General features: G+C 39.5%; 1 protein-coding gene across 1 annotated transcript in view; it reads right to left on the reverse strand.

Annotated features, from left to right (window-relative positions):
• The window catches only part of MYO5A (myosin VA), a 180,460-nt gene that overhangs the window by 59,290 nt on the left and 93,766 nt on the right, over positions 1–27,404 (reverse strand). Inside the window, exons 10-20 of the mRNA XM_080808332.1 lie at positions 22,857–23,122; positions 22,029–22,110; positions 17,488–17,628; positions 15,314–15,439; positions 14,045–14,128; positions 9,371–9,532; positions 8,094–8,191; positions 6,051–6,137; positions 5,854–5,962; positions 2,875–3,086; positions 1,830–1,986 (exon numbers count right to left, since the gene is read on the reverse strand). Coding sequence (XP_080664458.1) covers positions 1,830–1,986; positions 2,875–3,086; positions 5,854–5,962; positions 6,051–6,137; positions 8,094–8,191; positions 9,371–9,532; positions 14,045–14,128; positions 15,314–15,439; positions 17,488–17,628; positions 22,029–22,110; positions 22,857–23,122 — 1,524 coding nt within the window. The remainder of the gene's footprint in view (positions 1–1,829; positions 1,987–2,874; positions 3,087–5,853; positions 5,963–6,050; positions 6,138–8,093; positions 8,192–9,370; positions 9,533–14,044; positions 14,129–15,313; positions 15,440–17,487; positions 17,629–22,028; positions 22,111–22,856; positions 23,123–27,404) is intronic.

Below are 27,404 nucleotides of genomic sequence, written 5' to 3' on the forward strand. Positions count from 1 at the left end.
ATAAGGCTTTACCCCTCCCCGAAAGCTCATGCCTGTAGAGAAAGAGCTCCAGAAGGTGTGTAGTAGTAGCTGTCTTCAAATTTTCTTCAAAACACAGCTATATGTGTTTTGTTCATTCAAGCCTCATTAACTTCCCATTTTTCTTTGCTGTATAAAATTATTTCACAATAAGAAAGTAAGATAAACACATAAATAGGACCTGGACAAACCCATGCACTACTTGTGACCAGAGACATGTCCTTCCAATCATTCTACTGATGTTCCTTCTAATGGTAAATGCCACTGAGCTCTGAGATCCAGACTGTATTTCCGGCTTATTGAGAATATACCTTAAAGCCAAGCTCAAAACCTTGCCAAAATGAGAGAGATAAAAACCTTCCATCAATTAGATCATATACTGTCAGAGGTAAGAACTAAGATTAATCTGGTGATCCATTATCTAGTCAGGTTGGTTATTACGAGATATAATGATTATTTGTCAAAATTGCTGGAGCATCATATTCTAGTCAATACAACTTTTAACCACATTAATGTAATTTATTTCCTTTTCACCATGTTAAATTCTTCTAAGGCTGTTTCATTCTTGGTACAATCTTCTACCCCTCTGTCAGATATTCTACCTATTCAAAGCTCATCATAGTCAGCTGAATAAAGGCCCCCAGGGACATCAGGTCCTCATCCCTGGAACCTGTAAAGATTACCTTGTTTGGGGAAAATGGTCTTTGCAGATGTGACTAAATTAAGGGTCTTAGGGCACCCAGGTGGCTCAGCCAGTTGGGCTTCCAACTCTTGATTTCAGCTCAGGTCATGATCTCAGGGTTGTGAGATCAGGGCTGCGGGATCGAGACCTGCTTTCGGGCTCCATGCTGAGCATGGAGCCGGCTTGTCGCTCTCCCTCCCCCTGCTCCTGTGCTCTCTCTCGCACTCCATCTCTCTCAAATAAATAGAATCTTTTTTAAAAAAGTAAGGGTCTTGAGATGGGGGGATTATCGTGGATTATCCAGGTGGGCCTCAAATCCATCACGAGCATTCTCAGAAGAAACAGATAAGAGAAGCAAAGTTAGACACACAGAGGAGAAGATGATGTGAGGATGGAGGCAGAAGTTGGAGTGATGCGGCCACAAACACAAGGGACAGTGGCGGTGACCTGGCAGAAGCTGGAAGAGGCAAGAGACAGAGTCTCTGCTAGAGCCTCTGGAGGAAGTACAGCCCTGCTGACGTCTTGATTTTGGCCCATTGATACTGATTTTAGACTTCTAGTCTCAGGACTCTGGGAGAACACATTTCTGTTGTTTTAAGCCACCAAGCTTTTGGTAACTTATCATAGCAGCCACAGGTAACCAGTTTGGTTACTTTTTTTTTCAAATTACTCAGATAAAGGGGGAAAGGGAAGGTATTTTTTCCACTATCCTATTAACAAATACATGTACTTTGAAACAGGACAAAACCGGATAGGGAGGCAAACCATAAGAGACTCTGAATCTCAGAAAACAAACTGAGGATTGTTGGAGGGGAGGGAGTGGTGATGGATGGTGTAACTGGGTAATGGACACTGGGGAGGGTATGTGTTGTAATGAACACTGGGTGTTAAGTAAGCCTGAAGAATCACAGGCCTGTTTCTCTGAAACCAACAATACATTATATGTTACTTCTAAAATTTAAAAATAAATAAATATATGTACTTATTTAATATTTAAAAATATATTTCAATTGTCAGTTATCTCCATTCAGTTTCTATGTGCACAGGAACCCCTGTGGTATTTTGTACAGATATGGAATTGGATTAATGTTAATGGAATGAATAAACAAAGTTAGAAGTAATGTCTCACCTTGCGATATCTATTTCTGGCCAAGTAACCTCGCAAATAAGACTGAAGAACAATAGTGGCTGATCGTCTTATCTTGTATCTCCTGCGGACTATATACATGCGCCAGTACTTCTGAATAATGGTTGCTGCCTTGGTTCTGCGCAGGAACTTAGCATAGCTGGCCAAAGAAAAGAGAGGTGCACAGTCAGTAATCAGACAAACCCAGACTACATTCTGTACAGACTTAAAGCACCAATAACTTCAGCAGAATAAGTAGTACCTCCATTGTTATTATTCTACTATTATACATGTTAAATCATTTATTTGTAGGGCAATTTATAGTTCCTCCAAATAGTTTTGCATTCATTATCTGATTTGAGTCTTCCCTAACCCAGAAAAGTAGGATGTCCCACATTCCCCAATATTACAGTAAAGAAAGTGAAGCTCAGAAAGCTTCTCTATTTCTAGGACAGTGCTCATTACCCCAGGCTATATCCCCTTTACACAGCTGACTGGCTCTCCACAGTAATTCCATACTGATCACCACCAGCTTTCTTACATCTAGCCATTGCTAATGTGTGATGTTTCTCCCTCATCTACCTGTTTGAGCATAAGTTCTTCGCCATTAATTCATCTCTACTGATAGTTCTAAATTAAAATTACCCCATACATAAATCACACTCAGGTCTCATTCTCCTCCAGATCTCCTCAGTTAATTGCTGCTGAAAACTCTTCAGTGGAATCATTGTTAACCAGCACATATTCATGACTGTGTTAATTTACAGATGATTTTTTCAAGCCCACATAAAAGTAAAAAGAAAAAAAAAATTTGAGGACGCGAGTAGGCGTAGTTTGTAATTTTTTTGATGATGAATCTAAATCACTTGTAAGGGTATTTAACTGTCTAGTGAGTAAATCTGTCCTTTTCTGAAACTAGGAAGAGGTGGGGTGTTGCCTTTCAAACATGAAGACCCCTGAAAACTGTTCTCGGTTGGACAAGGAACCAGGTAGGCTGTCCGAGGTCTGCAGCTATGAGTTAGGCTGGAGGGGTGACCCAGAGACCTACCATCGGGCCTGGTAGCCTCGCACGTGTCTCTGCACCGTGATGGCCGCCTTGCGCATGCGCAGGTACTTCTTTCGCAGCAGCCAGCCTCGGATAGTCTTCTGGATCCGGATGCAGGCTGCCCGCAGTTTGTCTGCTCTCAGTTTTTCTAGATAGGCCACTTGACCAGCACGGAAAAAGATCTTTGTCTTACCAAACTGGTATTTGTCCTTGTCCTGTTTTGTGGAAGAAAATGTATACTCAGAAGTAGAAATGATGACCATATAAATGAATTTCTAAAAGAGAAAAAGATATGTCTAAAAGCAGAATCAGTAAAGGGATGAATCTAGTAGCTAAAACTTGGGCTATATCGCCATTAACTAATGGAGCCAGATTTTTTTATCCTATGCAAGTCAAGCAAATAAAAGGGATTTTAAGGAAAACTGTAGTTTAAGAATTATTTTCCAGAATCATTCTACCTGGAATTATTATCTCTGGCCAAATACTTGGTTGTGGGTTATAGGCAATTTGAGTGTTTGCATTTTTAAATATCTCAAGGAAATGGAGACGCTGACACTCGCTCTGACTGACTCGGGCTGTAAGCATTACATCAGGCTGTATGTTCCATGAGAAAGCTGAAGGGACAAAAATACCAGCATGAAGAATAAGGCAGGAAGCCACGTACGCAAAATAAGAATTAAACAATAAAAACTTGGCATATGCATATAAAGAGTTAAATTTGCAACAGTTATCTGTTGTCTTTTTTTTTTTTTTTTTAAAGATTTTATTTATTTATTTGACAGACAGAGATCACAAGTAGGCAGAGAGGCAGGCAGAGAGAGAGGGGGAAAGCAGGCTCCCCACTCAGCAGAGAGCCCGATGCGGGGCTTGATCCCAGGACCCTGGGATCATGACCTGAGCCGAAGGCAGAGGCTTTAACCCACTGAGCCACCCAGGCGCCCCTATCTGTTGTCTTTAATCAACAGTATCTGAAAACAAACACAATCCTATAAATGTATCTAAAATCCTTCTACAAATTTTAAAACTCCTTTTATAAAAGAACATAATCACTTGTATCGCTCATCGACTTTGGATTACAAGCAGAGCGGAGCAGTAAACACAGACACACATGCTATTTTTTGTCTACCACATTCTTATCCACCTTATCTAGAAGGATGTAGCTTATTAACCATGCTCATGTCAAAAGAAGAGTGGAATTTATTGATAGTAATCACTACCATGATCTGATAAGGCAAAACAAAGAAAATCACTTTTCAGTGTAAACAGGTGTAAACAGTGTAAACATCCTATCTTGTATGTAAACCCAGAAAATCAGAAATCCCCATATATACCTAAAACATCTAAAATTATTTTAATTTAAATGCATAAAGCTTACATAGGAAGCATAGCTGGAGACAGAAGCAGGACTAGAAGGCGGTTCCCCTCTCCTTCTCCCTGCCCCATCTCAGCTTCCCCACTCCACCCCTGTTCCCCTCTATCGGCAGCCTCCTCTGCACACCGCCCTGCACAGCCCTGAGCCAGACCTGGTGTGGTCTGGGGACATCATGGTCTGGGTGTAGGATTGTTCCTACTTTCTGCTCTCCATTCCCATCTGAACCTAGGTTAGAAAGGAGTTGGTCCAAACCCAAAAACATGATTCCTTTTACATATTACTAAGAAAGTGGCCTTAGTTCTTCCAAAGGAAAACAAAAGTTATCATTACCAAAGAAGAGATAATACATTTAGTTAATAGTCAGTAATTAGGACTAATTACCTCAAAGTGAGGTAATCCATTCAAACTTGTATAAAACAAATGAAAATATTTTTTAAAAAAACCTTTCATGGGGCGCCTGGGTGGCTTAGTCATTAAGCAACAGCCTTCGGCTGGGGTCATGATCCCCGGATCCTGGGACCAAGCCCCGCATTGGGTTCCTTGCTTGGTGGGGAGCCTGCTGTTCCCTCTTCCACTCCCCCTGCTTGTGTTCTCTCTCTCTCTCTCTCCCCCTCCCCATCTCTGTTAAATAAATAAATAAATAAAATCTTTAAAAACCTTTCATGAATCTTAAGCTCTTCATGAACTAGAGTACCTGTTCTCAAAATGGAGTCCTTAGACCAGCATCAGCATCATGTGGGAACTTGTTAGAAATGCATATTACTGGGCCCATCCCAGACCTACTGAATCAAAAATTCTGCAGTCTAGATCTCAGCAATCTGTAGTTTAACAAGCCATCCAGGTGACTCTGATGCAAGTTTGAGAACTCCCTAGTTTGGCATACAAGACTTTTCAAACACCAACCTATATTTCTTAGCCAAATCCCTACTGTTCCATGTATCAATCTTACACTGAAACAAAACAAAATGAAACAAAACAACAGCAAAAAAGCACTTTACCGTTTTATGAGCAAATGCTATGTTTTCCTACTTCTTCACACCTTGTTCCTTATTAGGATGTCCTTCTGGTTTTATACAATCTTACCAATTCTTCAGGGCCTAACTCAAAACATGCCTCTTCCATGAAATTGTTCCTCCTTCCCACAGTATGTGTGGCTTTGCCTTCCTGTGACTTCTTTAGTATTTGATAGACACTAAGGCATACTATACTTATCTCTAAAATGCATGAATTTCCAAAACAGACTATGTTATCTTAGGACAAGACTTGCTTTTTCTTAATCACACAGTATCTGGCCTGATATCTTCCATAAATAAGTATGAGATAAACTTTTATTGATAATGATCAAACTCTAAAAGGTGTGTGTCTCAAGCTTGGTCCAGACCTCTCCAGACCTCACCATCCTGTTTCCTGACAGTATACCATCCCCCTCACTAGGTCTAGCATCTTAGGCACAGTGAGCCTTGACCTCTGAGACAGTGTGCCCCCCACCCTCCCAACTCCAAATAATCTGGATTAGTGGTATTTGGATTTCCCAGGGCTGTCAAACCTTACAATCACAAGGCCCTTGGTCAATATCTGTTCAGATGAAGATAAATGAAAATCCTTCTTACCAGTATCAGTTTCTCTAACACATTCTTGCATGTTTGCTTTCTGTCACTCAGCACATCCTTTTGCTTCATTAGGACACGGTAGCGGCTGAAAAATTCTTGGTAGGTCCACCTGTATGAAAACAACTCCTATCAGCTTACCGGAAGAGGTAAGACTCTCTCCCAGAGGGTCCCTTCCATATGAAACCGACCGCGCTCACCGAGAGGGGAAGCCCGCTGCACTGATGCGGATGGTTTCCAGGACACCACATGCTCTCAGCTGCTGCACCGCCCTCTTCTCATCAAACCTACGTGTAAAAGGGAACATCAGTGACACACAAAGAAGCTTGGCTGCAGCCACAAATTACCCTCCTCAGCCCAGAGAGCAAACTCTTTTGTAAGAAGCCAAATGGAGAAATTTAAAAAGAAAGCATTCAAAAGTTGGAGTGGGGATCACAATGGCAAACTCTAGGGGGAGGAGACAATTAGCAGTAAAATAAAGAGCAGAGCCATAAATAGGATCTGTAGTTCACACCACACACCTGTAACAAATACCACTGGGCATATTTTAAGAACCCTAAAACTCCTCAGTACTTTGCTCTTATTTATTAAATGGCTCGCTGTGGTGAGCTGTTCTCTAGTTTCTTTAGCTCACCATATATAGCTTCCTTAGAATAAAGACTGGCCAACTCTGGAGATTTCTCCAAGAACAAATTAAATACACCTCATCCAATTATTTTTTTTTTTAATATTGCTGTTCTAAAAGTTCTATTCAAATCTGTGGGTAATACAAAGGATTTATAGTGTCTACATCAATAACAATTATTTTCATTTTGTACTATATCTTATATACTTTATGTTTATTTTACTCTAGACAAATGGTATCTGAACATTACACTGACACTAAGAGAGGAAGTAGCAAGGCCTGCCCCTGCTGAATGATCACTCCTTGTACTCCCCCAGTTAAGCCCTGAGCACCCTATCCGAGCATTGTGCTGTGCGGTCCTCTCAAGTATTCTGTTGGCCGTTGGAGATGGGGTTGTCTGATGGAATGTAATGGCCCCTAAGGTTGTCCAGGAGAGTGGCCCAGATGGTGGCAGCTTTTTCTGCCTCCCATTGCCTCCAGAAAGGGCTTCTTGGCAATCAGGAGGATATAAGTCTTTCATAACTGCCCCTGCATCTAAGGCAGAATCTCAGAGGGCAGGGTTGGCAGGGTGTAGGAAAATAAGCCCTCATTCTCTATGCAGTGGGAGCGGGAGTTACAACCTTTGGTAAATGCGCCTAATCTGACCTACAAATTCCCCTTCTAGGAATAGATTATCCTAAGAAGATAATTAGGCAAATATACAAGAATGTTTGGCAAAATATATTTATCATATCATAGTGGGAATAACCTTAATGGTCATCATTTAGGGAATAATTTAAATAAATGATGGCATATCTATACAATGAGAACTATGTAGTCATTAAAATGATGATGTGGATTTTTATTTACTAACTTGTAAAGCATCCACAATTTATTAAGTTAAAAGCAGGCACAAAACCACAATTACAGCACAAGCCCCTCTGATTAGTGTCTCTCTCTCTCACACACACACAATACTCACATACCACAGCAGGGAAGGAAAGGATGTTGGTTGGTCAAGAAGGATGTATGTGAGTTAATACCAGTCATCTCAGTGTATCATGAACGTTTTTCAATTTTTTATGCTATTTTATATTTTTTAAAAACTGTTTTTACAAAGCATGTGCATTACTTTTAAAATTAGAGAAAAATGTCCATTTTGAGGGAAAAAAAAAAAACTTCCCCCTCATACATGATATTTGATGTAGGGCAAGACAGTTGTTAATAGTAGACAGACTCTGAGGGTTTCAACAGCTGGAAAGTAGCAGAGAGAACTGTGAACCTTTACCAAGGCAGCCTTATTCCACAGGGCTCTGGTTTTAACTAGTGCCCAAATAAGCAAAAACCCAGAAAGATCTTGAATTAAAGTAGATTTAAAACAGAAAGTCAAACTAGAAATGCCTGGTTGACCTCAACTTTTAAAAATCTTCAAAAGGCCAGCTGCTATTTTATTATCATATTCTCCAAAGGAAATGAAAACTAAAACAACAACAACAAAAAAATCCCCAAAATATCTATTAACTAGTGATTTCCCTCTACAAAACATGAAGATTTACCCAAATATTTTTTTCCTTCTGTCAGTATGGGAATCCTTATAAGACTTGGATGCTTTCTAATTCAGTAGTTGAGAAACACTTACGTGAATGGAAACTTGAAGTCATTGGGCTTAATGCAGCGCACATAGTGAGGGGTAGTGGCATTGAGGGTCTCCATTAGCAGGTGAAGGGAGTTTCGGAACTATACAAAAAAACAAAACAAAAAAGGGTCATCAAGGTTTTATCAAAATCGATATTGTAAAAACAATTAATAAATTTTTTCCAATGACACTACTGGAGATTTGGAAATGATTTTGCCTCCTATGAACTTGACCCAGACTCAGAAGCGGGGCTTTAGGTTAAAATCTGCTTAAATTCTGCCATTTATATGCTTATTCTACTAAATATACATTTGTTCTCCTCCCACCAGTTTTCCCAGCCACCCCTTTCCACAGACTTATCTTCTTAGAGATGTTTTAGGTTCACAGCAACATTAACTGAAGAAAGATTTTTCCATAAGCCCCTGCCCCCTTGCAGGTACCAACTCCCCCATTATCAGTACCCCCAACAGAGTGGCACATTTGTTAAAATTGGTGAACCTGCTCTGACAAATCACAGTCCCCCAAAGTCCATCATTTACATCAGAGCTCACCCCTCTCCTTTAACATAGGCTCCTGTAGCTTCCTGTTGTGAACTCAAAATTTTGACTAAAAATATAACCTTACTTGAAGAATATTAAGTCCACTTATCATGCACACTGGTAATTCTGCCACAAGAGACCAAAGAAGTAGCAGGTGACTTCCAAGAGTGCAGGTAATGAGTGGGAGGATGGGAGAGGACAGCCAGCATGGGGCTACCATCAGGGACACAAGGTCAAGCCTAGAGGCTCTGCACCTGTGTCAGGCCCTGCTTCCTATTTCACCTGGGCACACGGTTCCCCCCTCTGACTGGCTTCTTGTCCCAAGCCCCAGCCTTGTTCAGGCACTATGCGCGAGTGCAATATTTCCCAAGGCCCACAGAGCCGAGGACTTCAAAGAAAGGAGAGGGCTCTGCTCCAGCACCGAGGGAGCTGTTGCTCTGTACAAATCCAGAGAGGAAACAACCAGAGGACAAACCAAGGGCAGCAGTGGTCTGCCAGGGAGGATATGTACTATAAGAATCAAGACCTAGAGGAAATTATTTTGGGAAAGGCTTAAGCAGAGTCATGGGTCTAAAGCTGGGTGGAGAGGAACACTAGGGAATGGTGTTACATATTCTCATAGTAAGAGCTCTAGCCTCTCCCCACCTGAGGACCCCATCTGGGGGGCTGACAGAGGAAAACCTGGGGCTTCAACTGAGCTTGAGGGGAAGGAGCCCTGCAATGGCAGTTCCCTGAACTCACCTGGTGCCCAACTGTTTTCTTGTGCTCTTTGGCTGTCTGGCCGGGTCTGCCTTTGGTGGGCTTTGCTGGAGCGCGGGTGAGGGGTGTGCGTCCTGATGAGGTGGCTGACGTTGGACTGATGGCCTTCTCATCATCTTGAAATAATTCTGGTAGCATCTTAAACTGAGCCAGAAACAATAAAAGATAATTATACTTTAAATAATCTCAAGTGTAGGGGTGCCTGTGTGGCTCAGTCGTTAAGCGTCTGCCTTCGGTTCAGGTCATGATCCTCACGTCCTGGGATCAAGCCCCACATCGGGCTCTCTACTCGCTGCTCGGTGGGGAGCTTGCCTCTCCCTCTCCTGCTTCCCCTGCTGGTGTTCTCTCTCTCTCGCTGTTTCTCTCCGTCAAATCATTAAAATCTTTAAAAATAAATAAATAAATAAACTCAAGTGTAAACCTTCACAGAAGACTTGGAATCCATAGGGCTTCCCTTCCTTCAGTAACCCCTTTCAAAGTCTCATTCCAGAAACAATCAATATCTGCGTTAGGAAACAAAGACATGAGAGGAAGGTGATACCAACGCAACAAAAATATAGGAGGAAAAAAATGCAGTGATTCTATGACCATGTTTGGGGGAAACAAAGTCAAAACGACTCCCTTAACTCTTGAAATCCTAATCTACAGAAAATGGCCACTACCAACATACTGCTGGCCTTGACCTATAATTATTTTATGAGCAAAATACTAACTGGAAGTCCTATCTAATTACTTCAGTTCCACAAAATGTTCTATCATCCTTCATTTGTCTACCTACTAACTCAAATGGTGAGTACCAGCTAAACAAACTCACTGAAAATAGCAAGAACGCTATGACGAACTAGTTCTCCAATACAATCAACAACACAGAATTATAAGGAAAACATTAACAGAGTTAATGTTATGGAAAACAACACAGAGTTATATGGAAAAAATTAAAAACTCTGCCCTTGTCCTGTAATCTTTTATATTTGTTTTCAAGGGATTAATAACTTGATTGCATAATTTCTGCAATCAATTTTGTGAGGTACCAGGTTTGCACTATGAATGATTATTATAAGATCTGGCATTTAACAAGTGGATAGATGGTATTAGTTAGTATGGAAGGGAGACATTTTATGGCATGAAAGAGATTTCAAACTAACCTACAGGAACACCATGACATATGCATATATCTTTACAACAGTCACACATTCCACATTAAATAAACCCTTCAAATTATAATAGCAACTACCAATTATTTGTCTAATAATTTCAGAGTATCTCCAGAAGAAATAATTTTCTTAGGAGAGTTCTTCCGTTAAAAAGCAAAATCAGAGAATTTCATTTGCTCTTAATGTGTATTTAATCATAAGGGTAATTTAGGAAATAACTCACAATGTATAAAACAAATTGTTATACAAAACATACCAATAATGGTTGCTTGCTACACAAATGAATCTCTTCATCCCTTTTAAAGGGCTGGCTATAAAGAGGAAAACATGTTGCACCACTATCTTGTATTACAATGTTAAAGCTACATTCCAAACAGGAAAAATAAGAGTCTCTAATAGATTTGATTTGAAAACCCAAGGTATGTGTATCGTGCGCCATCTTCCAGCTCCAGCTACAACAAAGCTACATACACTGCAATTACTCTCAATGACTCCTCAGAACCCACCGATACCTTCTGATAATTAAGGACCCACCAGCCAATCAGAAAAGTTAGTCAGAAGAAAGACATGAATGATTACGGGTACCTGGCCAATAAGAACCTTTGAATGTTCCATTTAATCTAAATTACCTAGGCAGAGTAGTGACATTAGAATTTTATGGTTTTCATCACTATTCATAAATAGAAATTATTTGAAATGTAACTGAATAGTAATCAGGGATTGCCACTGTGAGAGACTTTTCTCTTATACATCAGTCCTATAAGCTATAAAGCATTAATCCCCAGTGCTTAAAAGTATAAGTGAAAAACTGACTTTTTTACAGACACATAGAGTCATTATTTTTCCGAGGGTTAAAACTAGAACTTAGTATTAACAGATACATGAAAAAATGCTCAATATCACTCGGCATCAGAGAAATACAAATCAAAACCACAGTGAGATACCACCTCACACCAGTCAGAATGGCTAAAATTAACAAGTCTGGAAATGACAGGAGTTGGGAAGGATGTGGAGAAAGGGGAACCCTCCTACACTGTTGGTGGGAATGCAAGCTGGTGCAGCCACTCTGGAAAACTGTATGGAGCTCCTCAAAAAGTTGAAAATAGGCTACCTTGGGGCACCTGGGTGGCTCAGTGGGTTAAACCTCTGCCTTTGGCTCAGGTCATGATCTCAGGGTCCTGGGATTGAGCCCTGCATCGGGCTCTCCGCTCGGCAGGGAGCCTGCTTCCCTTCCTCTCTCTCTGCCTGCCTCTCTGCCTACTTGTGATCTCTGTCTGTCAAGTAAATAAATAAAATCTTTTAAAAAAATTTTAAAAAAAAGAAAATAGGGGTGCCTGGGTGGCTCAGTGGGTTAAAGCCTCTGCCTTCGGCTCTGGTCATGATCCCAGGGTCCTGGGATCAAGCCCCGCATCGGGCTCTCTGCTCAGCAGGGAGCCTGCTTCCCCTTCTCTCTCTGCCTGCTGCTATGCCTACTTGTGATTTCTGTCTGTCAAATAAATAAATAAAACCTTAAAAAAAAAAAAAAGAAAATAGGCTACCTTACGACCCAGCAATTACACTACTGGATATCTGCCCAAAGATACAAATGTAGTGGGCACATGCACTCCAATGTTTATAGCAGCAATGTCCACGATAGCCAAACTATGGAAAGAGCCCAGGTGTCTATCGACAGGTGAATGGATAAAAAAGATATGTGTGTGTGTGTATACACACATATATATCTATACATACACAATGGAATATTATTCAGTCATCAAAAAAAATAAAATCACACCATTTGCAATGACATGGATGGAATTACAGGGTATTATGCTAAGTGAATAAGTCAATCAGAGAAAGACAATTATCATATGATCTCACTGATATGTGGAATTTAAGAAGCAGGCAGAAGATCATAGAGAAAGAGAGGAAAAAATAAAAAAGATGAAACCAGAGACAGAAATAAACCATAAGAGACTCTTAAACATAGGAAACAAAATGAAGGTTGCTGGAGGGCAGTGGGATGGAGGGAAGGGGTGGCTGGGTGATGGATATTAAGTAGGGCATGTGATGTAATGAGCACTGGGTGCTATATAAGACTGATGAATCACAGGCCTGTACCTCTGAAATCCATAATACATTATATGTTAATTAACTGAATTAAAATTTTAAAATGTTTATAGAATATTCCCTCAGAATTTAAAAAGACTCTCTTAGAATAAACGAGGGAAACAAAAGTGCTGGTTGGTAGTCTAAAAGATTCACATGAATAATTTATTTTTTAACGAATATTTGAATATTCATTTTGCTAAACTAAGTTTACTTTCAATTATTTTGAGTGCATAAGACCATGTTTCCAGTGCATCCCTTTAAAATGATACAGCAGGGTGCCTGTTGGCTCAGTAGGTTGATCATCTGACTCTTGATTTCAGCTCCAGTCATGATCTAAAGGTCCTGGGATGGAGCCCTGAGTCATGCTCCTCACTCATTGTGGAGTCTGCTTGTCTCTCTCTCTCTCTGCCCCCAAACCCACTAGTGCTCTCTCTCTTTCTAAAATAAATAAATGATTCCTTAAAAATACATACATACATAATAAAATTATATAATAAAAAACCCATTTTCTTTCATAATCTCTCACAAAGGCACAATAGAGTCTAGAACCACTGTGCAGACAATAATTTCACATAAAACTGAAAGACAACAGGGGAGCCTGCGTGGCTCAGTCGTTAAGCATCTGCCTTGGGCTCAGGTCATGATCTCAGGGTCCTGGGATCGAGCCCCAAGTCAGGGTCCCTGCTCCGCAGGGAGCCTGGTTCTCCCTCTCCCACTCCCCCTACTTGTGTTCCCTTTCTCACTGTGTCTCTCTCAGTCAAATAAATAAACAAAATCTAAACAACAACAACAACAAAAACAAAACCTGAACGACAACACTGCATAGTGGTTAAGAGCAGACTCTGAGCCAGACAGCCTGTGTTTTAATTTTGCTTAAAAACACATTAGCTATGGGGCGCCTGGGTAGCTCAGTGGGTTAATCCTCTGCATTCAGCTCGGGTCGTGATCCCAGGGTCCTGGGATGGAGCCCCGCATCAGGCTCTCTGCTCAGCAGGGAGCCTGCTTCCCTTCCTCTCTCTCTGGCTGCCTCTCTGCCTACTTGTGATCTCTGTCTGTCAAATAAGTAAATAAAATCTTAAAAAAAAACACACACACACATTAGCTATGAAATCTCTGTGCTTCAGTTCCCTCATCTGTAAAATGGGAGTAATGATTATATCACCTCATTATAAAAATGACATGAGTTAACATTTGTAAGGCGTTTAAAAGGCAAAAGATTTATACAATCTGAAGAGAAACCCGACACCCACTATTATTTATTTGATAAATTAAAAACTAACAGTAAAGCTGATTTTGTTAGAAAAATCACTATTGTTAAAAAAAACTAATGTTTAAAAAAACAAAAAACTAATGCTTAAGTAATTAACACTATTGAATATATCCTGATTGTAGAAAGCCTATACATTGTTACCTTGCTGGATTTCAGAACTTTAATTTGTTCTTCAAAAACAGTGTCTTTATTCTTTTCCAGAAAGCCTTCACACTGGTATTCCACCTGGAAACACATGCAAAAATCTTCTTAACTAACAGATTTTTTTTTTTTGAACAGATATTATAATCATCAACCACAAAAACATTTATTAGGTTCAGGCTATATGACTGGTTCTCAGCAAACTGGTTATCAGTTTTAGTCTAAGAAACCAGTACCATTCTTGGGAAGAAGTATGTTAACTCTAGAGCAAAACTCCTCAAATACTGTTTTTCCTAGGGAACAGTGGTAGTGCTAACTAGTTATGGTTTAAAAGATCCTCCCAATTCACAGGTAGGAAGACTCATAAGAAGTTGACTCTTCTCACTCATGCTGGCGCAAGAGGGCTCCTTCACAGCTAAGCCAATGGACCTTCTTGTGACTGTGATCACCATCCTGGAGGGATAGTTCTCTGGGGAGACAACTGGGTAAACACTGTACGATTTGGCAAAGGGAACTACTCAAGAACAGACTGTTCCTGCTTCCAAAACTCCAGTGACTTTAGGCATCTACTACTCAAGTTGCTCCCCAGGTTATAACACAAAGTCCTTAGGTAACGTAAAGACATTCCTAGGTTTCCAGCTAGGACTAAGAAGACTTAGAAGACCCTCAATTCCTGAAGGAGACCCCAGGAAGCTTACTCCCCTAACCCTACCTATCCTTTAAATGTAATTTAGCCTCATCGCTCCTGATTTTCTGAGCACACTACTGAACTCATGAAGCAGTAGGTCCACATGCCCTGTTAGCAGGAACCCACTGACTCAATCACAGTCTCTATTCTGATCCCTCTAAGGTTTTCAGCAGTCGGAGGCAGCAACATATAATCAAACACATTAACATTTCTACACTGAAGTATGTAAATATCCAGCCTAACTGAGATAAATAAAGACTATACATAACCTCATGTTACTTCAAGTCAGAGATCAGGTCTAGACATAAAATGAATTATAAAAAGGCTTTTTAGTTTTCAGAGTTTCTTGGATTTCAGAATTATACAGGATTGTAGGCTCATATTTATTTCATAATATAATTCCATTTATAGGAATGGAAAGGAAGAGAAAACCACCCAAGCAACACTGAAAAATACTTTTCCTATAAGACACTAAAGAATGCAAGTTTCAGCAAAGATAAAAATGATATCTCTAGACATCGATTTTTTTCCTCTTTGAACTTAAATATTCAAAAAGAAAAAAGATAATAAAGTTTCCTTACTTTGTCAGCAAAATGTTGGATGATGAAAGCTTTGTTTGATAGACGGGGCTTTTCAAAGAGCGCACATTTGTTCAAATGTGTGTTGTACAATTTTTGGGCCCAAGTGTCATCTGTGCCTTTGGGCATCTACATTCAGGGTGGAAAAGAAAAGGAAAAAAAAAAAAAACAGCAAAAACAAAATAAGGAGAATATTGTTATAAGACTCTTCTGAGTTATCAACCAAGAGACCATTTTTTGGCTCTTCTAACAACTTTTCTATTCAGTAGGAACTCATTCCTTCCACATTACTCTGTTAGATGACGAAAATTAATTACCAAAGGAAAGCAATGACTGAGACTTTTTCATGGGTGACTCGGCCCAATCTTTGGGCAACTCAATCTGTCTATACCAGGAATCATCAAATAAATATTCTATCAGCTTTTAAAACAACAAGAGCCTCATAAATAAATAGGAACTATTATGATTTCATGTTTTTTTTTAATTTTAGGTAAGCTCCACTGTGGAGCTTGAACTCATGACCCCCATGAGATCAAGAGTCACATGCTCTAGTGACTAAGCCTGCCAGGTGCTCCATATCAGGTATTTTTAAAAATTTGTTAAATAAAGGTAACATATGCACAGAGTGAAATATTTTCATAATTCATAAAGGTTTAAAATGAAGAGTAATTTCTTTTCATCATTTCCACCAATTTTATCTGTCTAAAGGTATGCACACAAATAGAATCATTCTATAAAATCTTTGCATTTTTCTTCTTCTTAATAATAGCATTCTTGTATTCATGACCATTAGGTTGTTACCCATTTTCTGTTATTATAAAAATGGCCACAATTGCTTCTTTTACATATATACCTTGGATACTTTTGCAAGTATATTCATAGGGAGAATTCCAGCAATTCCACTGTTGGGCCCAAAGGTAATTTTGGACCCACTGTTGGGTCTAAAATTTTATAATTTTGAAAAATATTGTCAAATTCCCTCAAAAATGTGCTGTATTAACTCACATCCTACCATCAATGAATGGTATTATCAAATTTAAACTCACCTATCTGGAGCACCTGGGTGGCTCAGTGGGTTAAGCATCTGACTCCTGATTTTGGCTCAGGTCATGATCTCAGTAGTCCTAGGATTGAGCCCTGTGTTAGGGTCCCTGCTCAGTGGGAAGTCTGCTTGAGATTCTCTCTCTCTCCCTCTGCCCCTCCCCCAGTTCACATGCATTCTCTCTCTCTCTCTCTCACAAAATAAATAAATAAAACCTTAAAAGAAAAAACAACTTGCCTGTCTGATAGGTAAAATGCAGTATCCCATTTTTGGTTTGATATGCATTTTATTTAATTTCAAGTGAAACTGAGCATTATACTCATTCTTAATGTTGTAGGAAATCTGATACTTAGGAGGATCAATCTATGGTAATTTATGGCATTATAATTTATGGCATTCAAGCTAAAGAGGAGTTAAGAGAAAGGATATGTTATTTGTCTAAGATCACTCAGCAGTAAAGCCAGAGATCCATTATTTTCCCAGCATGCTGGGTCTTCAAATATTAAAACTAAAAGTCCCTTTCTACCATATATATCAATAATAAAGAACAAGCAGTCAATTTTAAAATCACAGATATTTAAGACTATTATTTAAAATATCTTTTGTACAATTTCTTGCATTTCTTTAAATATGTCATATCACTGAACAAAAGAGTACCAAACTGGTAAGCATTTGTGTCTAACATCAATTTTTTACATAACTGAGAAGCAGCTGAAAAGAGAAAGGAAATTCTCCAAGTTTTTTTTTTCTTCAAGATTTTTAAAAAGATTTATTTATGTATTTTAGAGAGAGAGTGAGAGTGCAAGTGGGGGGAGGAGCAGAGGGGGAGAGAGAGAATCTCAAGCAGACTTCCTGCTGAGCACAGAGCCCCAATGCGGGGCTCAAACCCAGGACACCAATCAAGAGTCGGCCACTCAACAAACTGAGCCACCCAGGCACTCCCAAATTATCCCAGTTTTGATTGTATGTAGAACCCTCTGGGTCTAGTGACCCTTCAGAATGCAAGTAGGGTGACCTCTTATTTGTGGCCACACTGGCACCTCATGGTATACCAATGAATCTGTGCTTAAACCCACTTATCTCTGACCTTGACATGTCTCTTGATAGACTAGGTATGTCAGAAAATCATATTTACCTTGCATTCTTCATCCAGCAAATCTAGAATGCCCAGTTTAGATTCTATAAGATTAATGCAAGGCTGATTATCATAAAAATCTATGAGTGTCCAGGGAATTTGTTCCTTCATATATTCTTCCTGTTCTAATTTGAAGACATGCTGAAATGAAAAAGAAAAAACAAAACTGGCAGTACTGTATCATTACAAGTAATGTTAGTCAAGAAATGACATTTATAGAAAACACTCTAAGAGGATATGAACACAATATGAGATAGTCCATGGCTTCCAGCAATAATAATCTTGTGGGAGAAACATGTTTTACACACAGAGAGTGATATAAGAAGCAAATAAAAGTCACAGATAGCAAAGCCTCAGCTACACAGGATTCTTGGTAAACAAGTAAATCTATGTGTGTGGGTGTGTTAAAACAGCTGACAATGTAGCAGTCTTTTCGATTTTTTTTAAATATGTATACAACCAACACTGTACAATATACTTTTTGGCCTCAAATTATTGTACAGTGCTGCTAACAATGCCTTAGCTGGCCTTGAACTATGCAGAGCAGATGCCCTCTAGACTACTGAACCCTGCCAGGTGATGCTTGCAGCACAGCAAAGTAATTCTCTTAAGGGACAGTGATGTTGAAGTTCACGTGCCTCAGAGTTAGGTAACAGTGTTTGTGTCTGCCTCCATCATTTTCCACAGTCAGGGAATCTACAGCTCAATTTTGTGAATTCTACATCCAATACTGCAAGCAGCTGTGACAAGGATCAATCCACTGCTCCTTCTGCTAAATGCTTCAACCACCATCCTCCACATTGCTTCTCATCTCCAGTCACTCATTTAAGCAAAAATATGTATTGACCGTCTACTATGTGCCAGTCACTGCACACCATTAACAAAGTAGATGTGGGTTCTGCCCTCAGGGAGTTTGGAAACTTAGTGGGAAAAACAGACAGAAATCAAGTAACCACAAGGAATCACAAACATAGAAATGTTACAGAGGAAAGTAATGTAAGCTATGAGAATAAGAGTCTTTATCTAGTTTGGATACAGGGTAGTGAGGGAAGGCTTCTCTGAAGACAGGCTCTGTGACAGGAGCTCTGCAGATGAATGGATGTTAAGTTAGTCTAGATGGAAGGGCAATCCAATCCCCGTTCTTGCTTCAGGCTGCCCAACCAATACAGCAATCCATAACTTCTAGTGTCTATAAGACGTTAATGACCTCTACTCAATGTTCTTGGGGATTTCTGCTTTCTTTTATCTCTTTTGTGTCCCTTCTTCTCTCAGACATTTTGGTCCTTTTTCTGGAAAGGATAGCCTCCTCTGGCTTTGACCAGACAACACATATTTTCTAGACCCCTAATCCCCATGAAACTTAGGTGTCACCAAGATTTCTGATACACATGCTCCTTGTGCACTTAGAACTTTCTTACTTTATTCTACCTTTATTATAATGTCCCTCTTGGCTCATTTGCAGCATTTACCAGCTGCAATAAGCTTTAATAATTAAAAAAAAACAAAGTGGTCACCCATATGAATATTTATGTCATGTTGATCAGAAAGTAAAATTTCTTCTGCTCTTATGATGAATGAGAAGGCAAATGGGACACCATGTGTTAGCAGGATGCCCTGACTGATGGCACCGATAAGGAATGAGCTCTGTTCTTTTTTTTATTCAATAATTTATATGCAGTCTCCACACTGACAACAGAAACACTGCTCCAAATTTTAAATCGAGCTTGTTTCTTTTTTTTTTTTAAGATTTATTTATTTATTTATTTGACAGAGAAAGAGATCACAAGTAGGCAGATAGGCAGGCAAAGAGAGAGGGAAGCAGGCTCCCCGCCGAGCAGAGAGCCCGGCGCGGGACTCAATCCCAGGACCCTGAGATCATGACCTGAGCTGAAGGCAGCGGCTTAACCCACTGAGCCACCCAGGTGCCCCTAGAGCTTGTTTCTTATACACATTTCTATGCCTAGTTTGGAAAAGTCCATGAGGCCTCAAAAATCTTGGATACTCAGTTGTCAAAAAGACAATGTGGGCATGAGGTTCAACGTGGCAAGAGATCCTTAGTCAATATGTAATGCCCGCGATCTCTAAATATGCCAATCACTGTATTTCTCATGCCCACTGCCCCACTCATAATCCCTGCCAAGGGTGGCCCAAAACAACCAGGTTCTTTACTGTGAAACCCTATGTTCCTAGTCACAGCTGGTCAACTGCTAGAGATCTCTGGTGGAAAAATGAATGAAGTTAATCAGATTCTCTTTGTTGGGTATAAGAATTTAGAAATGGGCAATCAACAGTCCAAGCTAAAGCTGATTCAAAATGAATGGGGAAAAGGCAAGTTAAGAGGATGAGAGGAAAGGGGTGCCTGGATGGCTCAGTTGGTTAAGCATCCAAATCTTGATTGCAGCTCAGGTCATGATCTCTGGGTTTTGGGATCAAGCCCTGTGTTGTGCTCTATGCAGGGCATGGAGCCTACTTGGGATTCTCTCTCTCTCTCTCTCCTCTGCCTCCTCCCCTCCCCCCATCTCCCTCTCTCTCCAGGAAAAAAAAAAAAGAAAAAGAAAAAGGATGAGAGGGGCAATCCAACCACTGCTGGGTTCAGAGGGAGCTTGAAGTGACTGAGGAAACAGAAACCCTGAGAAAATATACGCAGAAGAGAAGGGAAGAAGAAGTCATCTGATAGTAAGAGGGAGTGGAGCAGCTGTGCATAGAGAAGCTAAGATGCAGCATAGAGTGTGAGTGTGTGTGTGTGTGTGTGTGTGTGTGCGCACGCGCGCGTGCGAGAGAGAGAGAGAGAGAGAGAGAGAGGAGAAACAGATTGACAGCAACAGAGGGAAAGAGAAAGAGAAACGAGAGAGTCAGAAACACACATGCAAAGACATGGGGTCCTTGTCAAATAGACAAATGAGCCAGTCCCTAGTGAGACCAGGGTTGGTTCCTTACATTTATAGTCATCTTGTGCCAAAATACACTAGGAAAGAGCAGAGGCTGTGGCTCTGATTAAAGTATTAAGAAACTCAGTAAAACCTTGAGAAAAGATAATGCTCAGTTTAGTCTCTGACAGGTTTTTATTAATGTTTCTTAAGCAAAGATGAAAAGGACACCAATAACATTCTTATGGAAACAGTCATAAGCTTAAGGCTTGAAGATCACCTTTGCATTATTTCACTGTGCTAAGCAGCTTAACTTGATAAATAAAGATGGTCTAAATTTTCATCAGAGTATACACAATATTTTTAAAAAATCAAACAGTCTAAGGGTTTGATGATGACAAGCAAGAATCTCTTGTCCCACCCTTCAATCCAGTCTCACTCTCTGGAGGAAGCCATTTTTAACTTCCTTAGTTATTTCTTCTGATACTTACCTCTAAAGGATATGTTTATCTACTATTTTCTTATGTATTCATTGTAAATATCATCTATTGATTTCTTGAAGAGGCAAATGTGGTCAAATTCATATATACCACCTCTCTACTGCCCGTCCCTTGTCCTCCCAATATTACTATTTTTAGTTCTTCTTTTGATTTTTACTAATTCTATAACTTAAAACAATACCTTTAAACTTCTATTTTTTGTTCATTAACTAGAGACCATGCCTTTTGTCCTCTCTTTTTATAAAATGAGGATACTAAGGACTCTTTTCCTGTCCTTCAGCTCTTCCATCTTCAACTCTTATGAGTGACCTCTTTGTTTTTTTGTTTTGCTTTTTAGGCAACTCATTTTTAACAACCTCTTTCATCAGTACTAATAACCATCCCTAATCCTGCACTTAGAACTGTGCCTGGTCCATGTTGATAACTTTACATATTCTAACTCATTCAATCTATGCAACCATATGCAGTACGTACTATCATTATCCCCTTTATACAGATGAGGAGACTAGGGCCCAGGAGGGTCAATTACCCTGCCCAAGGTCCCATGAATAATCAAAGCAGAATGGGATTCCAACCCAAGCAGTTTACTTTGGAGGTCTGTGATCTTCACTATTACAATCTACTGCCCCTCATTTTTAAACACCTTTAAATTCCCCAATAGTGTGATAATACTTGATGATATTTGATACTACAACTGGACAAGAGCCATTCTCAAAATATTCCCATTGCCATTGTTGTGATGGATGTCTCAGATTGTTGAAAATATGTAAAAAAATATGTAGAAAATAGTGTGTGCTGATTTCTCACACTGGCATCCTCAGGATACAGCAAGTAGGAGTTATGATAGTCTTCACTCCACGGGAACAACACACTGAAGGATATCCTGGGCTCAAAACTTCAAACTGCCCATGTTACCACCTAACACACTTCCTGTTTCCATCACTCAATTTATTTTGACCCAATTTTTACTATTCTCAGGTTGTAACCCGGGCCATACACATTTCTTTAACACTGCACTCATTTATCAATCATAAGTTCCTCAACAGCTCAGTTGTTCTAAATCCCACATAATAATTGCAATTTACAGTCTCATTTCAGAAACCAGACTTGAAACACAGAGTAGGAATTCAAGAGAATTTATAGTAGAATATTAGTTAAGAAAGAAAATTCTTACCATATTGAATTGTTGCTGTAGTTTTTCATTTGCATAATTTATGCAAAACTGTTCAAAACTATTTATCTCAAATGTTTCAAATCTGTAAAATGAAAAACAGTATGTTAAGAGGAGAAAAAGAAACAAACAGCTTTTTAAAATATTCAAAATGTGCCCATTAGAAAGAAAGAAATGGGAAATTTCCCAACATTCTGAAACCTCTTTTCCACATCAGTGAAGATAAAGGTTTATAAGTCAGTAACATGGAATCTACACCCAACAGATAGGCATCAGTCATGTAGCAGAAAGACTTTTTTTGAAGGCTCCAGCATGCAGCAATGTTCAACAGTATGAGTTTTTGAGGGCTAATTCATCCCAAGGTGGGAAACAATCATAATTATGATAAAGCTACTGCTCTTGTCAATTTATAGATTCAGGGTCTATATTCACGTAAAAGGGAACTGAGAATAGAGATCTCATAGGTTCTTTTGAAAAACTATATAAGATAATTTTTAAAATTAGGCATCAAAAAGCACAAATGTATAGAACTGTATTAACAGCTAAATGAGGGTACCCAGAGGGGCGCCTGGGTGGCTCAGTCAGTTAAGCATCTGCTTTCAGCTCAGGTCATGATCCCAGAGCCCTGGGATAGAGTCCTGCATTGGGCTCCCTGCTCACCTGGGAGTCTGCTTCTCCCTCCGCCCCTCCCCCTGCTCATGTTCTCTCTCACTCTCTCTTTCAAATAAATAAAATCTTTAAAGGAGGGCACCCAGAGAAGGCAAACTAGCAAATGAAATAATCTCTAGAAAGAAATGCTCTGTGACAGACCATTAAGCCAAATACACTTACCCATATATGTCCAGCACTCCAATAAAAGAGTGCTGTTTGACAGCAGAATGAAGGGCCTGATTGACATGATCTACGATCCAGCTAAAGAGCTTGGCATAAATGTGCTTGGCCAAAGCATCACGGGCATTCGTGGCCTGCAGCTTAGAGATGGGCTTGATGTATGTCTCTGTGGCGGTAGCCAGTTTCCGATGGCAGAGCCAGTGACACATCTCCTCATAGTCTATGCCCATAAGGTCAGAGAAGATGCTGAGAGGTTCATGCTTGGGCTGATAAAAGAGAGTGGGTTATTTCCTATGACCAAATCAATCAAATAAGAATTTACTAAAAGAACACAAAGAAGTAACAAATAAAACCCAGCAATTTCTTTGTTATAATGAACACCCAGATCACCCAGATCAACCTCATCAGTGATAATAATCTTAGTCATCCATTAGACTAGCATCTAGAGAGCATTTTACGATCTCTTCCAGGGCTCATTTCGCATGCTACATCTTCCTTTCTCTTCACTGTATTTGTTTGTATCTGTCTTCGGGCACCTTCATTCAGTCAGTTGATCAGATCTGTCAGCTTGTCAACAAGTATTTACTTAATACCTACGACATGCCAGTAAATAAAACCAGACATGGCCCCTATCTTCCTAGAACTTACAGTCACTAGGAGAAATGGATATTAGTCAAACGACTGCTCCCTAAAATGTAAAATTACTGCAGAGAACAAGGGTGCTATCCTACGATTCCATGTGAAAGGACTACACTCCACTCAGGAGGCAAGCGCCAGTTGTCTTGAGAAACAGAGTTGAGATTTGAAGAATGGGAAAGTATTAACTCAGTGAAAGGGGAAAGAAAGTGTCTTCAAGCTGAGGGCATAGCTGGTACACAAGTCCTGTGGTGGGAGAAAACTATAGTATGAGAGACTAAAGCTGAGTGAGGGAGAAAATATCTGAGATGAAGCCAGAGAGACAGGCAGAGGCTATACCATGGCTGCTCTTTATCCTGAGAGCAAAGGGAAGTCACTGAAGGGTATAAGACAGATAACTTGAGAGTTATTCATAGGACATACGAATGACATATATCTCTATCCCCTACAAGGTCTTCGATAGGCCTTGATTTGAGTAGACATTCAATAAAACCTTGTTTAGTTTAATCTACACAAGTGCACTACATTTGTGAACATCTTCACTCACAAGTTTCAGTTGACTCTGATGACATTCCTGGGGAATAAGCAGGATGAACATCGCTATCTTTGAGTGAAATCCAAGAGCTTATCAAACATCACATGGCCAATGTATGTCACTGTTGTCATTAGAACCTGGGGGTCTTGGCATCCTCACCTCCTGACCCTTCCCACTGAAGCAGTCCCTTCCTTCCTTCACCTCCCCTCCTCCCGAGTGGTCACTTCAGATACAAATTAGCATCATTACCAACAGCATGCTATATGTCCCTTAAATAAGCAGCTAATTTCATTCATATAAATATGTGTGATTTGACATTAGTACTTTCTAAACATATTCTATTTGAACGACATGACCATACTATTAGATCACGGCTGTAATTTTTTGCTCAAATTTTCTGTAACTTTACTGATTTTTAGACTTCTTCATTTACCTCTTCTCTTTATCTGAGAAAAGTCAATAATCTCTCATTACGATAGAACTATTTCTTCTTTTGGTTTCTGTTGATTTTTGCTTTATATATATTAAGTCTATGCCATTAAGTACATGAAAGTTCAAAAGCGTTACATCTTCCTGATGAATAAAACCCCTATTATTACATAGTACTCTATTTACCTTTAGTATTGCTTTGGTCCCAAACTATTTTGTCGAATATCGACCTCTGCCAGGGTTTTTTTTAGTTATTATGATATGTCTTCTCTAAACTTTTTATTTTCAAACTTTCTGTACCTTTATGTTTTGGGGATGCTTATTTCAAAAGTATTCAGCTGAATTCCTAAACCAGTTATCCAGTTGTTATCTAGTACTCTAGTTCCATGTTTTTAGGGGGAACACGGGCTGATGATGCTCTTTAACTTTTTTTCTAAACTAATTTTAGACTAAGAGAAAAGCTTCAAGAGCTGTACAAAGAATTTCCTTCACCCAGATTCCCTAAATATTATCATTTTACACATTTGCTTGTATCATTCTCTCTCCTCCACATACATGTACATACACATTAATTTTTCAGAACCTTTGAGTGGGAAGAAAAAAATAAAACAACAAAAACCTTTGAGAAAAGTTCCATGCATGATGCCATTTTAGTTCTAAATATTTTCAGGGTGCAACTCCTAAAAACCAAAGACATTGTCTTATATAACTATGATATCATCAAGAAAATTAGAAAATTAGCAATGACACAACTCTATTATCTAACCTACAGATCCAATCCAATTTTTTTTCTGGCTGATCTAATCAGTCTCTGCACAGGAGTGGGGGAGATATTTTTGCAGTCCAGGATCCAGTCTAAGGTCATACACTGAATTTAGTTGCCATGTTTCACTAGCTTCCTTTAATCTCAATAGGTCTTCACTCTTTTTGTTTGTTTTTTTGACCTTGACCTTTTTTAATGTAGGTCCTTCTGCATGACGCTGCCTCATGATTAGATTTGGGTCATGCCTTCTCAGCAGGAATACCAGAGAAGTGATGTTGTGCTCTCAGTTCACCACATCAGAAGTTATTTAATGTTCAACAGTCATTTCTCTAAAGAAGACATCCAGATGGCCAACACCCACATGAAAACATGCTTACTATCACTCATCACCAGGGAAATGCAAATCAAAACTACAATGAGATATCACTGCACACCTGCCAGAATAGCTCAAATCAAAAACACAAGAAACAACAAGTGTTGGTAAGGATGTGGAGGAAAAAAGACCCCTTGTGCATTGCCGGTGGGAATGCAAACTTGTGTGGCCACTCTGGAAAACAGTATGGAAAAAGTTAAGTTTCCACAAAACACTCTGGAAAAAGTTAAAAACAGAACTACCCGATGATCCAGTAATCGCACTCCTGAGTATTTACCCCCAAAATGCAAAAACCCTAATTCGAAGGGGTGTAAGCACTCCCATATTTATTGCAGTATTATTAACAATAGCCACACTATGGAAAAAGCCCAAGAAACAGACTCTTAACTATTAAGAACAAACTGATGTTACCAGAGGGAAGGTGGAGGGGGGTGAAACAGGTGGTGGGGATGAAGGAGGCACTTGTGATGAGCAGCGGGTGTTGTATGGAAGTGCTGGACACTATACTGCATACCTGAAAATAATCTTACACTGTATGGTAACTATACTGGAGTTAAAATTAAAAACCTGAAAAAAAAAAAAACATGTTCACTATAAGCTACAAACCAGAGAAATAAAGAAATTTCTTTTTTTTTTTTTTAAGATTTTATTTATTCATTTGACAGAGAGAGATACAGTGAGAGAGGGAACACAAGCATGGGGAAGTGGGGGTTGGGGGGAAGGAGGCTTCCTGCTGAGCAGGGAGCCCAATAAAGAAATATCCTTAAAGGCTTTTTACATTTTTTTTTTAAAGATTTATTTACTTAAGAGAGAGAGTAAGAGGGCGTCTGGGTGGTTCAGTTGGTTAAGCGTCTGCCTTCTGCTCAGGTCATGTTCCAGGGTCCTGGGATCGAGCCCCGCATCGGCTCCCTGCTCAGTGGAGGATCTCTCTCTCTCTCTCTCTCTCTCTCTCTCTCGGAACCAGGGACTGGACCCAGGGACTGGATCGATTGGTTCATGACCTGAGCCGAAGGCAGTTGCTTAACCAACTGAGCCACCCAGGTGCCCTTTAAAGGCTTTTTAAAAGCAAACAACAGCAACAAGTACAAAAAAAGAAGTTCTGTGATGTTGATTGGTTTTTCCACTGGTCCTGTGAATTGCAGTCACCTGATTAAGGGAATGCCTGCCAAGTTTCTCCACTGTAAAATGGCTATTTTCCCTTTGTAACTAACTATTTTGTGGGGAGTTCTGTCTTTTCTGGCCCAATATACTATTCATAATTATTATTGTTTTAATTAATGAAATATTTTCTATATTGGCATGTGCTTTCCTAGTTTCTTGATCCACCATTCATTCTGTACTTTTAGATCTATCTTGGGTCACTTTCCTTCTACCTAAACCAGGTCCTTTAATACTTCCTTTAGTGACGGCCTCTTGGTGACAAAATCTCCCAATTTCTATTTGTCTGAAAACACTTCTATTCTTCCCTCATTCTGGAAAGATCTTTTTATGGGATATACAATTCTAAGTTAATAGTTATTCACTCTAGAGCACTGAAGATAGTGTTTTCTAGCTTCTATTGTAGTTGAGAAGTGAGCTAATGGTTTAACTGTTATTTCTTCAAAAGTAGTTATGTCTTACCTCTCTGCCTGTTTTAAGATTTTTCTCTCTGCCTTTGGTATCATTATGGTGTGCCTTAGGTGGATTTCTTTTTATTTACCCTAATTAGGATTTTGTGGACTTTCCTTATCTGAGGTTTAGAGTCATTTTCACAATTTCTGAAATTTGTGAATAATTATCTTTCAAATGTTATGTCTGCCTCTTTCTTTCTTT

The sequence above is a fragment of the Martes martes genome (genome assembly GCF_963455335.1).
Source record: "Martes martes genome assembly, chromosome: 7".
Lineage (NCBI taxonomy): Eukaryota > Metazoa > Chordata > Mammalia > Carnivora > Mustelidae > Martes > Martes martes.